Source organism: Ranitomeya imitator, chromosome 1 (assembly GCF_032444005.1).
Source record: "Ranitomeya imitator isolate aRanImi1 chromosome 1, aRanImi1.pri, whole genome shotgun sequence".
Classification (NCBI taxonomy): Eukaryota; Metazoa; Chordata; class Amphibia; order Anura; family Dendrobatidae; genus Ranitomeya; species Ranitomeya imitator.
Window position 1 is genome coordinate 1,067,560,654 of NC_091282.1, and position 15,401 is coordinate 1,067,576,054.

General features: G+C 42.3%; 1 protein-coding gene across 3 annotated transcripts in view; it reads left to right on the forward strand.

The window, feature by feature from the left end:
* KLHL2 (kelch like family member 2) overlaps nucleotides 1-15,401 on the forward strand; it is a 241,466-nt gene that overhangs the window by 57,265 nt on the left and 168,800 nt on the right. For 2 of the 3 annotated variants that reach the window (XM_069744186.1, XM_069744187.1), the window contains exon 3: nucleotides 4,290-4,396. The exons of the other annotated variant lie outside the window; for it this stretch is intronic. In XM_069744186.1, the coding sequence (XP_069600287.1) occupies nucleotides 4,290-4,396 (107 nt within the window). The remainder of the gene's footprint in view (nucleotides 1-4,289; nucleotides 4,397-15,401) is intronic. 3 annotated transcript variants of the gene reach the window in all.

The window sequence follows — 15,401 nt, forward strand, 5'->3', positions numbered from 1 at the left end:
ATAACTTAAAGAAAAAAATTGCGTCCGGCCGCCTCCCAAACTAAAAACATCAGCTCTCTGCCTCCCCAGAAATGGCACATTCACGAGATGCGCCAATTCTGGTGCTTAGCCTTCACTTGTGCTTTGGCAAATGGGGTAATAGTATTGGGGTTGATGTCGGCTTTGTATTGGCGTAACTAGGAAAACACTGCACTTCTGGAATACTGGTGGTGCACAAGTAGGATAACCAAATCCGTCAACTGTGATGTAGAAATACTTGGCACTCATAGAGGTGTGTTCAAGAACTTATTTATTGAATGAAGAAATTCCAGAAAAATGAGATGTTTTGGTCAATACCTGACCTTCATCAGTCATCTGGATAGAGTAGATCTGTGTGGAAGCGCACTGTTTGAGAGTCTGCAGTGTCCAGTGTCATTTTTCTGGAATTTCTTCATTCAGTAATTAAGTTCTTGAACATACCTATGAGTGCCAAGTATTTCTACATCTCAGCTTTGTATTGGCAGCTGACTTCAAGCCCAGGGGTTAGTAATGGAGATGTGTCTGTATGACGTCCCCATAGTCGTATTGTAAATTTAAAAAAAACACCCAGAATATAGTCCTTTAATTGAACTAAAGACACTGACACCTTTTATTTGAAATAAAAATAAAAAAACAAGTTATACTCACCTTTTAAGCCTAATCCACTGAAGCCAATGTCCCCTGTAAAAGAAAAGATAATAAAACACTATAATCCATTTGTCCCTTGACGAGTGTAGCTCTGCTAATTCTAGATAGCGTGCTGAACGTTGGCATGTTGCAAGCGTTCAGCCAGCCATCCAGCAGAGACACTGAGCTGTGCGTCCTAGTGCAGCATCAGTGTCTTGCAGTGACATCAATAACTCAGTGTTCATCTGACGTCTCATGCTAGCGGTGACGTCATTGAGGTGAACGGCGTTTATCCTCTGCTCACCTGTTCACGTCACTGCGAGACACTGATGTTGTGCAAGGACGCACAGCTCAGTGTCTCAGCTGCCTGCCAGGCTGAACGCTTGTGTTTTTTTAAATTTCAAATAAAGGTTTCAGTGTTTTTATTTCCATTAAAGGACTTTATTCTGGGTGTGTTTTATTTACAGTATGACTATCGGGTTAGTAATGGGGCGACTTATAGGCTCCTCTCCATTACAAACCCCTGGACTTGATGTCAACTGCCAATACAAAGCTGACCTCAACCATAACACTACTACCTCACTTGCCAACACACCAGGGCAAGTGAGAAGAGCGGAGGCTAAGCGCCAGAACTGGTGTATCTTATGGTTAAGACATTTCTAGAGGGGCCAGTATCCAAGGCCTCTTCCTAGTCTATTAATATCAGCCTACAGCTGTCTGCCTAGCCTTTGCTGGTGATTAATTATAGGCGGCCTCGCATCATAATTTTTTTTTTTTTTTTTTTAGGGGGGCGTTCCCCATTTTAATAGCCAGTAAAGCTAAGTATACAGCTATGAGCTGATATTAACCTTCTGGGAAGCGCCATGTGTTTCCTCCTTCCCTTTCCAGCTGTTGGCTTTCCCTCTGCTGGTTATTACAACTTCCAGGGACCCCCACGCCATTTTTTTTTCCTGTAATTTATTGATTTAATAATTCAATACATGTACTGTAAGCTACACACGCACTGTACAAATTTTATGTCACTCACATTTATATATGTCTATTTCTATCTCTATGTATTGAAGAATATGTACTTAGAGTAATTCTCTGTCATTTAAAGGGAACCTGTCACCAACAAAATCGAAGATGAGCGAAGCCCACCAGCATCAGGGGCTTATCTACAGCATTCCAGAATGCTGTAAATAAGCCCCCCGATGTATCCTGAAAGATGAGGAAAAAGAGGTTAGATTATACTCACCTGGGGGACGATCCGATGAGCATCACGGTCCCGAGCCTCCCATCTTCATAGGATGACGTCCTCTTCTTGTCTTCACGCTGCGACTCTGGCGCATACGTACTGTGTCTGCTCTGTTGAGGGCAAAGTACTGCAATGCGCAGGTGCCGGGAAAGGTCAGAGAGGCCCGGCGCCTGCGCAATTCAGTACTTTGCTCTGCCCTCAAAAGGGCAGACAAAGTACGCCTGAGCCGCAGCGTGAAGACAAGAGGACATCATCGTAAGAAGATGGGAGGTGCTGGACCAGACAGCGACACCCATCGGACCGGACCGCAGCGGGACCGTCCCTGGGTGAGTATAATATAACCTCTTTTTCTCATCTTTTAGGATACATCAGGGGCTTATCTATGGCATTACAGAATGCTGTAGATAAGCCCCTGATGACGGTGGGCTTAGCTCATCTTCGATTTTGGGGGTGACAGGTTCCCTTTAAAGAGAGTTTTCAATGTAAAAGCTAATGTTAAAATTTCATTGCATACTCATGTTGGGTGAGAAAAATCGCATTGCACTCGCATGACAGTTGTCCTCCCGTTCTGGAATGCTAGTGTGACTCCAGCCTAAGTGTATGTGTCCACGTTCAGGATTGCATCAGGATTTGACGCAGGTAAAATCTGCACCTGAGGTCACCTGCGTTTTTCATGCTTTTTTTTTTTTGGACGCGTCAACGCATTGTAAGGACATGCTGCGTTCTGAAAAGACGCGCCGCATGTCCGTTTACGCGGGTATGCCGCCTGCATGTTTTACCGCATAGTGGAGATGGGATTTCATGAAATCCCCTCCACTATGCTGTAATATCTGGACGCTGCGTGTTTGATGCTGCGGCTCTACGCAGCGTCAAACACAGCGTTTCCTGAACGTGGAAACATACCCTAAGGTTATGTTCACACTGAGTTTTGTTTTTTCTTTTGTGTGGTGTAATTTGGAGCTGATTTTTTTACTTCAAAATTCAAAGATTATTATGTTTTTGATGTGAATAAGTTTTCTGTTGACTTTAATGGGAGAACACTATGATAGTGCACATAGCGAGATTTTTTTCTCTTTTTTTTCATGGCAGGATAAAGTCAGTGATTAAGGGGTTAACTTTCTCTGGTAGCAGCTTGCATACATGTGACACAGTGTGTTATATCAAAACAGCATGTAGTTTGTAATCCTAAACTTTACAGCTCCAAAGCTAAAATTGCCTTCAGTATCAATAGAGAACATAAACTGTGCTCTTCTTCTTCAGGCGGAATGAAACCACTTATATGTGGCTCCTTCACTAACCTCTGTAATCCCAGTAGCAGCTCACATGTTATGGCTCCTGTAAGAAGGGGGGAAATAATGAAAACCCTAAAGTGCACATGGTGCTTTTTTTTTTTTTTTTTGCACATGCAAAATGGGAATTCTTGATGCTTTTGTGCTTAAACAAAAAAAAAAAGCCCCAAATTTGACTATTAAATCATAAAAGGTCCCATAAGCAAAAAATTCACTAATAAAAGGCGCCCACAAACATGCTTTTTTCATGCTTTTTTTACATGAATTTTTCATCCAGAAATTCCACATACTCAATTTATCGTTGTTTTGATGAGGTTCAAATCCAGTAAAATCTACACAAGAAAAAAGAACAAAAAGTGCATGTGATGCTCTAAGGGTAAATTTAGGCAAACCTGCCGTGTTTTCCAAGTGGGAGGCTTCTCAGGAATTGTCAGTGTTTTTTTTTTTTTTTCCCTTTGGACCTGTTACTTTTTCCAGTGCTTTTATTTTTTTAACTTCATTAAAGAATAAAGAAATCCCTCGCTGTATCTGAAATGAAAACTCAAAAAGACATCCTGGTGTCTCTTGAGCCTTCTCATTGACTTGGATTGTAAAGTACAGAGCGTCTTCTGAGTGGAAGATTACTGAAGAATGGCCGGGTCCTTACTTTTAGCTGCTGAGTGTACATGCCCTTAGGGTGGACCCTTGGATACAGTTTCTCCGTTTTTGCAGCCAAGCTCAGCAGCGATACTAATATATTAGACTTTATACATTTGTTCTGGACCCACTCCTTGTTTTGGCTCAAAATGTTGCATGAATAGTATGTGTGTATCCATCCTGAGTGGCCATACACTGTGGCTGTGGGCTGCTCGTGTTCTGAGAAATGCGTGGCCAAACTGCAGTTCATATTTCCGTGGCTTGTAAACTCCCATATTTCTTCTCCGTGATTGACAGTCCTGGGCCATCTGCCTCTGTGTAATAATTACAGAGCTTCTTGTGTTCTTGGCAGTTTGGTCACCATCCATGTCTTTTCTACACCGCCATGTTGGTGGCTCTCTTTTAATATGTATGATATGTAGCTGTGTATGAACTATATTGATGTGATATTTATTACTGTTCCCTGTTCTTATTCTTCACAGTCAGAACCTGCTATGTGATGTGACGATTGTAGCGGAAGATGTGGAGATAGCGGCTCACAAGGTGGTTCTGGCCGCGTGCAGTCCTTACTTCCATGCTATGTTTACAGGTACTTCCCATTCTCCTTTCTTCTGAGTGGTGTGTTAGACGATTGACCTCCGTTATTGCATTAGTAGTTTCCTACCGGTGATTAGCTTTTCTATCTACAGTAGGATTCCATTTCTTTCCCTTTATGACCGTCTTCCTGTGCCTGTCCGGGGAGTGGCTTCAGTGTTCAGTCAGCCTTTACAGGAATTAGGTGGAAGAATCTGGACCCCACTTACCTAGTCTCCTTAGTTGTATATCTTATAGCCTTGATTTTATTGTGCTGTTCATAGAGCACTTGTCCTTCACTATTTTTATTGTCAGAGCACTTTTTTTGTATGGTTATAGTCACACCTTTCCCCCACATCTGCCTCTTTCCATGTGCCCTGTTCCGAGCTACTAGCAGTGCTCGAGCTGATCTGTGCATGTTACATAGTCGGCCATTTAAATAAAGGGCTATGGTTGCAGTGCCCCTATAGTATCTGCTGATTAATGGGAGAAATTGATGCTGGACATCAGATTATTCTTGGTCCAGATTTGTGTTGGTTTTTTGTTTTAGAAATCCTCTTTTAACTTACCTAATGTATAAGAGAAACGACCTGCATCCTGGGAAGTTCTACGAAGGACCATAAAACCACTACTATGATTCGGACAATAACCGTTAAATACCGGACATATGCTGGCCAGTTTATTCTGGTATTCCCGGTAACCAAAAATCCGCTCCACACCTGTATACAGGTACTGTGCAGTACTGCAGCTTTGCCACATCCACCTCAGTGGCGCTTAGCTGCACTACCAGATGCAGCCTATAGACAAGTGTGGCGCTGTCGGGAAAGTATTCATGCTTTTCTGATCCTAAACAATCATTTTCTGCCAACGGTTATGTACACACAGGACATTGCAGATATTATTGCATTGCAAAGGGGAAATTTGCATTGAAAATACACACTATGCAGCCAGTGAGGTTACACTGTGGTCATAGCTGGGATGCCCACAGGAAATAATGGGCATCTGCCCGGTGTGCAGATGGCCAACTACACTCCTACTTCTGTTACCTTGATGGCAATAAGGTCTGATGCATTTGTGACCTTGTGTAAAAGCACTTCCCGTTTTATTGGAGGAGAGGGAGAGCTGTAATTACTATTGCAAGTCATCATGACTCATTAGTGCGGGGCCACAGTGTGTCCCATTAGTGCTAAGGTGGGTGTGAACTGTGGTCAGAAATGTCCCAGTACGTGGAGTCCGATACTGAATGAGTCTTGCCATGACATCGCATCTGTGGCCACCTACTCGCCTCTGCACTGGCTGATGCGTCATGTGAATAGAAGCGGACCCTGCACAGTAAAGCGATAACATGGCTGAGTTATACCCGAGCCCCAGGCTACTGCTGGAATGCCCTAGCGCATGACATTATCAGGAGCCTCGTGTGCATTGACTATAAGGATGTTAATGGCGGTGTAGTTAACTCTATCAGCATGACGTTCATTGGAACTCTGGTGACCTGCTTCTTTCCCGCATCCTGCTCCTATTTCTCACCCGGTCCTGGGATACTGCCTATGATGTGGGATCTAACGAGAATGAATATTCATTTCCCTTTCTCTCAAATTAGAGGAATGTGTCTGGTGCCAACTCGGAAATCAAAGTGTAGTAATCTTCAAAAGGAAGAGTGCAATTAAGGAAGTTCTGTTTGTTACTTTTATTTAATAAATGACGCTCAATTTAATCCTTTATAACTAGCACTACATGTAAAGTATTCATCTCCATAGAAATGAGGAGTGTTCTGGGTCACCAAGACCACCACAAGGTGTCCCTTACACAGCCCACGGGGTTCATTGCCACAGTCTGCCCTGCAATATCCTGCTTGTATGGGCCTATATATTTAGTGATACTTATTATTTCATACATGTCTGTATTCTGCAAGATCTGGACTAGAAACCTCAGCTTAATGCTTACTCTGCCAAATTTGCAAGACAAATTATTTCTAGGTGTCAAACCTTTAACCCTTTCCTGCTGCGGCCAAGTTTTATTTTTTGTTTCCTCCCCCAAGTTATTTAATTTTTTTCCCACTGACCCATCAGTATTAGAGCTTTTATTTTGTAAGACAAGTTGTGGTTTGGAACAACACCAATCACTTTATCAGATAAAGAAAATACTGGAAAACTGGTTAAAAAAAAATGCAAACGTAGTGAAATCTTGCAAGGAAGAAAACCTACTTCTGTCATTGTTTCCTGAGGGGAAGGGATTTGGCATTCTTTGTGTGGTAAAAATTATCTGGTATTATGATTCTTCATGTTAGTGCCATTATGCCAATACCAAACATTTTTAGGTGTGTTTTCTAGTGATGAAATTCAGAAATTTATTAAAATAAACTGAATTGGATTGTGTGACCACCATATTCTGAGACCTACAATATTTAACGTTGTTCTGGAGTATATGCTCAAACATAAAAGGCAGCACTCTGTAGTGCCATAGCATGCAAACATGAAAATTGAATTGCATTAGAAATATGAAAAATTGAGAAAGTTTAGCGCTTAAATTGGTCAATTCATGGGTACTTGGAAGCCACGTTATGGCATTTCTCGTTTCCCGGACCTAGCAATGCCTTTCCTCTCATAGAATAAAGTCTTCATCTGTATGGGAACATGAATCCTCTATTAGACTAAAATCTACCGTATATCTCTGTGGAAGTGTAGTGGTCCTGCTGTGATTAACACCTGTAGCTAAAAGGCAGAGTGCTCAGTCAGAAGTCTATTAATAATAATAAATAATAATATTATTATACATTTTTATAGCACCAATTATTCCATGGCGCTTTACATGTGAAAAGAGGCAAATATAGACAAATACAATAAACGAGCAAAAAACAAGGCACTAACAGGTACAGCAGGAGGGACAACCCTGCCCGCGAGGGCTCACAGTCTGCAGGGGATGGGTGAAGATACACTAGGAGATTGTAGAGCTGGTTGAGGATCACTGAGGCTTGGCGTTAGAGGTGAGTCTTCAGGTTCTTCTTGAAGTTTCCATGGTAGGCGAGAGTCTGATGTGTTGGGGTATTGAGTTCCAGAGTATGATGGAAGCACGGGAGTAGTCTTGGATGCGGTTGTGGGAAGAGATAAGAGGGGAGTAGAGAAGGAGATCTTGTGAGGATCGAAGGTTGCGTGTGGGTAAGCATCCGGAGGCCATGTCACAGATGTATGGAGGAGCCTGGTTGTGGATGACTTTGTATGTCATAGTAAGGGTTTTGAACTCTGGAGTCTCTGGACTATAGGAAGCCAGTGAAGGGCTTGGCATAGGGGAGAGGATGGGGGAGTAGCTGGGAGACAGGTAGATTAGTCGGGCAGCAGAGTGTAGGATGGATTGGAGTGGTGCCAGAGTTCTAGAAGGGAGGCAAGAGAGTAGGAGGTTGCTGTAGTCAAGGCGAGAGATAAGGGCGTGCACTAGTGTTTTTGTGGTTTCGTTGTCGAGGAGTGCGCAGATCGGGGAAATATTTTTGAGCTTGAGACGGCAGGAGGAGGCAAGGGCTTGGATATGTGGCTTGAAAGAGAGGGCAGAGTCTAGGATCACCCCGAGGCACCGAGCATGCGGGACTGGGGAAAGTGAGCAGCCATTGATCTTGATTAGTGATGAGCGAATATACTCATTACTCGAGATTTCCCGAGCACGCTCGGTTGTCCTCCGAGTATTTTTTTTTTTTATTTTTGTGCTCGGAGATTGTTTTCTTCGCCGCAGCTGGATGATTTACAGCTACTAGCCTGCTTGATTGCATGTGGGAATTCCCTAGCAACCAGGCAACCCCCACATGTACTTAGCATGGCTAATAGCTGTAAATCATTCAGCTGAGACGATGAAAACTAAATCTCCGAGCACTAAAAAATACTCTGAGGACACCCGAGCGTGCTCGGGAAATCTCAAGTAACGAGTATATTCACTCATCACTAGTGCGGAGCCTAGAGTCACCAACTCGTATACGCTCAAAAAGAAAAAAAAAAAAGGGCAGCACTCTGTAGCTCCATAGCATGCAAACATGAAATATGAAAATTGAGTTGCATTACTGCATTAGAAATATGAAACATTTAGCCCATAAATTGGCCAATTCATGTGTACCTTGAAATTTGTTCTGGAGCATATGGTGTGTGTGTGTATATATATATATATATATATATATATATATATATTATACAAAGAAAAAAAGAGGCAGCACTCCATAATAAAGTGAAAAAAAGTGGAAGGTTTTAATCGACCCACATAGCCGGGCGACGTTTCAGCTCCATCTGAGCCTTTCTCAAGCAGTGAGTAACCATACCTAACATCCATTTATACGTGTCTCAACACATTACTAATTAATCCAATTATAATTTACATTCAATTTGTGCTCTTATATATAAAAATATATTTCATCCTTTGCTTATATTATCATCATGTGCTCATGTTCCTAAAAGTGACTTGTGCTTCAGTGTAAATAAAAACTCATTCCTCTTCCATAAACCTCAGATTCACATCATATTCTACCCATGATTATCGGAATAATAGTAGGTACCCCAATATCCGTTTTCTATATTTATTATACATACAACACTGTCCACTTACCCCTGTTGCACATGTGGACTGATGGAGGACGATTTGTTTGTAAGTCGGCGTTCCTTGCCGCTTACTGCGCATGTCTCTGACGCATCACTAAGCAGGTTCGCTGTTCTGACCAATTAGACGCTCTGTGTGGCATTCTTTTCTCGGCGCATGCGCAGTAGCGCTATAAATCGCCATATTGGTTGAGGAACATTACGCTCCAGCGTCCTGTATTACTGACACCTGCGCAATAGCGCTGAAGTGAATAACATAGTTCTTTTTGGAGCGCTGTAAACCTGCCCTGATTATTGCACACTGTGTTATCACCATTTGGGCAATAGCGTTGAAGATCCTACTAGATCCCTTACCACGGTGCTGCATACATAATAGGACTACATACAACTAGTACTGCATTATTGATATTCACTATATTAGTCTGCAGATCTGCATACACCCATCTGCCCAGATTTGGCAAGTATACTATAAAGTCAATACCTAGTGGATCGTCACATTGGGTCGTAAATATAATCCATAATAAAAATGAAAAAAGACAAATGGTAATAAGCCGGCATATATTACAATGATCTCTTAGTTTTTTAGCTCTATTTTTTCTTTACTTATATGTTTATTTATTATTTATTTATTATTTTTAAGTTGAGCTACTGGGATTAATAGGCATGCCTCAGATATCTTGGCTATATGGATGGCTGCTTATAAAGACAGCCCCCATTAGTCAATGGAGTCACACTGCCCCTCAATTGTCCCTCCGGACCAAAGTGTTGCAGTCATGACATCCATATGATACCGCTACCAATATCCCAATACCACTGTGTTTAATAAGGATCAATTATATATACCCTAGAATAGGGCCAAAAAGGTGCATACTCGTGTCATTCTTTTTGAGCGTATACGAGTTGGTGACTCTAGGCTCCGCACTAGTGATGAGTGAATATACTCGTTACTTGAGATTTCCCGAGCACGCTCGGGTGTCCTCAGAGTATTTTTTAGTGCTCGGAGATTTAGTTTTCATCGTCTCAGCTGAAAGATTTACATGAGCACATGATGATAATATAAGCAAAGGATGAAATATATTTTTATATATAAGAGCACAAATTGAATGTAAATTATAATTGGATTAATTAGTAATGTGTTGAGACACGTATAAATGGATGTTAGGTATGGTTACTCACTGCTTGAGAAAGGCTCAGATGGAGCTGAAACGTCGCCCGGCTATGTGGGTCGATTAAAACCTTCCACTTTTTTTCACTTTATTATGGAGTGCTGCCTCTTTTTTTCTTTGTGAATTTGGTGCAATCGTCGGACTGGTTGCCTGGGGCCTTGCACCCGAAGATAAGTACTTAAGTTGTGCTGTTCCATATATATATATATATATATATATATATATATATATATATATATATATATATATATATATATATATATATATATATATATATATATATATATATATATATATATATATATATATATATATATATATATATACATATACGCGCATGCATACTGTAGTGCCGCGATAGCACACTTATGTTGTAATAGTGCAAAAAAAAAGTAGTAAGAAACCATCAAAATTTCTTGCCTATCCCAAAATGGTATCAAACTATTGGGCTCTTGGAAAATGACTATGCTTTTTTTAAATTATTTTTTTAACCTTTAAACCCTGAACGACCGCCGATATGCCTTTTAAAGGCGGCAGTTAAGGGTACTAACTTGGGATTAGTGTCAGGGGTAGGGCTGTGTTAGGGTTTGAGTTAGAATTGGGGGGTTTCCACTGTTTAGGTACATCAGGGGGTCTCCAAATGCGACGTAGCGCCAGCCATTGATTCCAGTCAGTTTTGCATTTCAAAAAGTTAAACCGTGCTTCCTCCCTTCTGAGCCCTGCTATGCACCCAAACAGTGGTTTTTCCCCACATGCGGGGTATCTGTGTACTCAGGAGAAATTGCACAACAAATTTTGAGTTCCATTTTTATTTGTTACCCTTGAGAAAATTAAGATTGTGAAAAAATAAAATGTTCATTTTTTCCTTCCACATTGCTTTAGTTCTTGTGAAGCACCAGAAGGGTTAATTTACTTTTTGAATGTGGTCTTGCACACCTTGAGGGGTGCAGCTTTTACAATGGTGTCACTTTTGTGTTTTTATCTGTCATATTGACCCACCCCCCAAACTCACTTCAAATGTGAGGTGGTCCCTGAAAAAAAAAGTTTTGTAAATTTTGTTAGAAAAATGAGAAATCACTGGTCAATGTTTAACCCTTATAACGTCCTAACAAAAAAAAGTTTCCAAAATTGTGCTGATGTAAAGTAGACATGTGGGAAATGTTGTTCATTAACCATTTTGTGTGACACCACTCTCTGATTTAAGGGCACAAAAACTAAAAGTTTGAAAATTGGAAACTTTTCAGAATTTTTGCCAAGTTTCGTTTTTTTGTTTTCATAAACAAACGTAAGTCATATGGAGAAATGTTTCCACTAACAAGAAGTACAATATGTCACAAAAGAAAAATCTCAGAATCAGCGGGATCTGTTGATGCGTTCCAGAGCTATAACCTCATAAAGTGAGTGGTCAGAATTGTAAAAATTGGCCCGGTCATGAAGTACAAAATTGACTGTCACTAAGGGGTTAAAATAAAAACTTGGCAAGTTTGGTATGGCTGTGAAGACACTGACCTGAAGAATCCTACTACCATATCATTTTTATCACATGATGTATGCAGTAAAAACAATTCCCAGAAAACAATCTCAGAATTGCATTTTTCGCCTTTGTTACCACAATTGCAATTTTTGTCCCCCTATTTTCCAGTACACATTGTGCTAAAATGCATGGTCTACTTCAAAACTACAATTGTCCCGCGGGAAACAAGCCTTTGTCTATGTGGACCGAAAAGTACCGTATTTTTCGCTTTGTAAGACGCTCCGGATTATAAGACGCACCCCAAATTTTGAGGAGAAAAATAGGAAAAAACTATTTTTTAATAAATTGGTGGGGCGTCTTATAATCCATGCGTCTTATTACTTACCAGGGGTTGTGGTTGTGGTGGATCAGGGTCCCAGGCTCGTTGCCGGAGGCAGGAGTGGAGCATTGCTGCAGGCTGGGATGAGGGGGTCTGCAGGGGGCTCCTGTGCTGCAGGGGGGCTCCTGTGCTGCAGCCTGGGATGAGGGGTCTGCAGGGGGCTCCTTTGCTGCAGGCTGGGATGAGGGGTCTGCAGGGGGCTCCTTTGCTGCAGGCTGGGATGAGGGGTCTGCAGGGGGCTCCTGTGCTGTAGGGCTGTCTCCGGTGCTGCGGGGGGCTCTGGCGACATTTTGTGAAAGACCAGAGCCCCCCGGCAGTTCTTCCATGCGTTCCAGTATGACTAATTCCGGGAAAATGGCCGCCGGAATCTCGAGAGATGAGATCTCAGCGCTGAAATCTCATCTCCCGAGATTCCGGCGGCCATTTTCCCGGAGTCAGTCATACTGGAACTAACTCCGGGAAAATGGCCGCCGGAATCTCGAGAGATGAGATCTCAGCGCTGAAATCTCATCTCCCGAGATTCCGGCGGCCATTTTCCCGGAATTAGTCATACTGGAACGCATGGAAGAACTGCCGGGGGGCTCTGGTCTTTCACAATATGTCGCCAGAGCCCCCCGCAGCACCGGAGCCTTCAGCATCACCCGGGGCAGCAGCGGACAACCCCGGCAGTGGCGGCGGACGACAGCGGCGGCAGGCGGTAGCGGCGGCGGACACCCCCTCCTCCCAGCCTGTAATGGTAAGCGGTATATCCGCTTTGTTAGACGCACCCACATTTCCCCCCCAAATTTGGGGGAAATAAAGTGCGTCTTACAAAGCGGAAAATACGGTAAACCCGTTATGGCTCTGGGAAGATGGGGGGATGGGGGGGGGATGGGATTGGGGGTAGGGAAACGAAAACAAAAATTGTCCCTATGCGGATTGGATGCCGTGGTCGAGGCAGCGAGCATCAGTGAGTGACCTGATATGCCATTATAGAGGAGTTTGGAGAAGTGCTGCACGTATACAATCCTCGGCTAGTGTGTCTCGATGTCAGTACTGTACTACAGAACAATTCCCTGTTGAGAGTTAATTGGTTGTTGTCGTTATCTGGCAGACAAGACCTGGATCTGCTTGTTTTCTTCCAACAGGAAAATGTTCTCTCTCTTTCTGCCACAGTCATCTGGTTAATGTCTTGTATGACTGTGGCTTCAGAAATGCTAATAGTATAAATGCTCTGCTGACTCACAAGGACGGAGTGGGTTTAGGGGCACTTCCACCCCACCCGCAATGTGATCGTGAGGTGTCGGTTGTTTACAATCTAAGGGCCTTACTATACCCATCCCCGTCCTCACAAATCTTGTTTGCTGCATTTATAGTGGCAATTTGCATTAAAGGGGTACTCCGGGGGAGGTAAAAATGAATTTTTTTATCTACATTCTGTCTAAAATGTTGAACATTCTTACCTCTCTTGTGATTTTACTACTTGTCACTGTGACCACACATTGTCAGAGATCAGTGGGTACCACTAGTGTCCTGCTGCTGACAATCCATGCCCCCTCACTAAGGTTTATCACAATCTGTGTGCAGGCGGGATGTACTCTTGCTCTCTACTACCTACCTGCCTGCACCTTCATAGCTTGTATATGACCTGTGAAGGAGCTTGGAGTGAGTTGGATAAACGGGAGAGGAAAATGACAAGTCATATACAGTGGGGAAAATAAGTATTTGATACACTGACGATTTTGCAAGTTCTCCCACCTACAAAGAATGGAGAGGTCTATAATTCTTATCGTAGGTGCACTTCAACTGTGAGAGATGGAATCTAAAAAAATAAATCAATATAAACAGAAAATAACATTGTATGATATTTAAATAATTAAACTGCATTTTATGGCATGAAATAAGTATTTGATCACCCACCAAGCTTCAAGAATTCTCACTGTCACAGACCTGGTAGTTTTTATTTAAGAAGCCCCCCCCCTCCTACTCTGCACTCATTACCTGTATTAATTGCACCTGTTTGAACTTTTTTTCTGTATAAAAGACACTCTCAACCAATCGCACTCCAACCTCTCCACCTTGGCCAAGACCAAAGAGCTTTCTAAGGACACCAGGGACAAAGTTGTAGACAAGCACAAGGCTGAAATGGGGCTACAGGACAATAGGCAAGCAGCTTGTTGATGAGAAGGCAACATCTGTTGGCACAATTATTAGAAAATGGAAGAAGCACAAAATGACTGTCATTCTTCTTCAGTCTGGGGCTCCATAAAAGATCTCGCCTCATGGGGTAAGTGATTCTGAGCGAAGTCAGGAGTCAGCTCAGAACTACTTGGGAGGACCTGGTCAATGACATGAAGAGAGATGGGAACACAGTCTCAATCATTACCGTTAGTAACACACTAACTAACTGTGCCCTGCATTAAAATCCTGCAGGGCACACAAGCTCCCCTTGCTCATGACAGCACATGTCCAGGCCATTTTGAAGTTCACCAATGACCATCTGGATGATCCAGAGGAGGCATGGTAGAAGGTCATGCGGTCAGATGAGACCAAAATAGAACTTTTTGGTATCAACTCCTGTGTTTGGAGGAAGAAGAATGAGTTCCATCCCAACCGTGAAGCATGGTGAGGGAAACTTCATACTTTGCAGGTGCTTTCCTGTAAAGAGGACAGGACGACTGCGTGGTATTAAAGGAAAAATGGATGAGGTCATGTATCACAATATTTTGGCCAACAACCACCTTCCCTCAGTATAAGCACTGAAGATGGGTCGTAACTGTCTCCCAGCATGACAATGACCCAAAACATAGTCGGGGCAACAACGGTGTGACTCTGTAAGAAGCCTTTCAAGGTCCTGGAATGGCTACAATAGAAAATCTTTGGAGGCAGCTGAAACTCAATGTTGCCCAGATGCAGTCCTGAAACCTGAAAGATCTGGAGAAGATGCGTATGGAGGAGTGGTCTAAAATCCCTGTTCAAGAACTACGTCTGACCTCTAATTGCAAACAAATGTTTCTGTACCAAATATTACGTTCTGTTTTTCTGTACTTATTTCATGCAATAAAAATAATTATGTAAAAATCATACAATGTAATTTTCTGTTTTTATTTTAGATTCTGTCTCTCACAGTTGAAGTGTACCTACGATAAAAATTACAGACCTCTCCATTCTTTGTAGGTGGGAAAACTTGCAAAATCAACAGTGTATCAAATACTTATTTTCCCCACTGTACAAGCTTTGGAAATGCAGAGAGGCAGTGCAGAAATGCTAAATGAATTTACAAAGGCAGACTGGTTGCTTTAAAAAGTGTCTGCTGTTTTGAAATCATGGTCGTCGTCTTTTAACATTCGAAACCTCCAGTTGAAACACGTGCAGTCATCATTGCCTTGCATCAGAAGGGCTTTACAGGCAAGTATATTCCTGCTTGTAAGATTGCTCCTAAAGCAACCATTTAT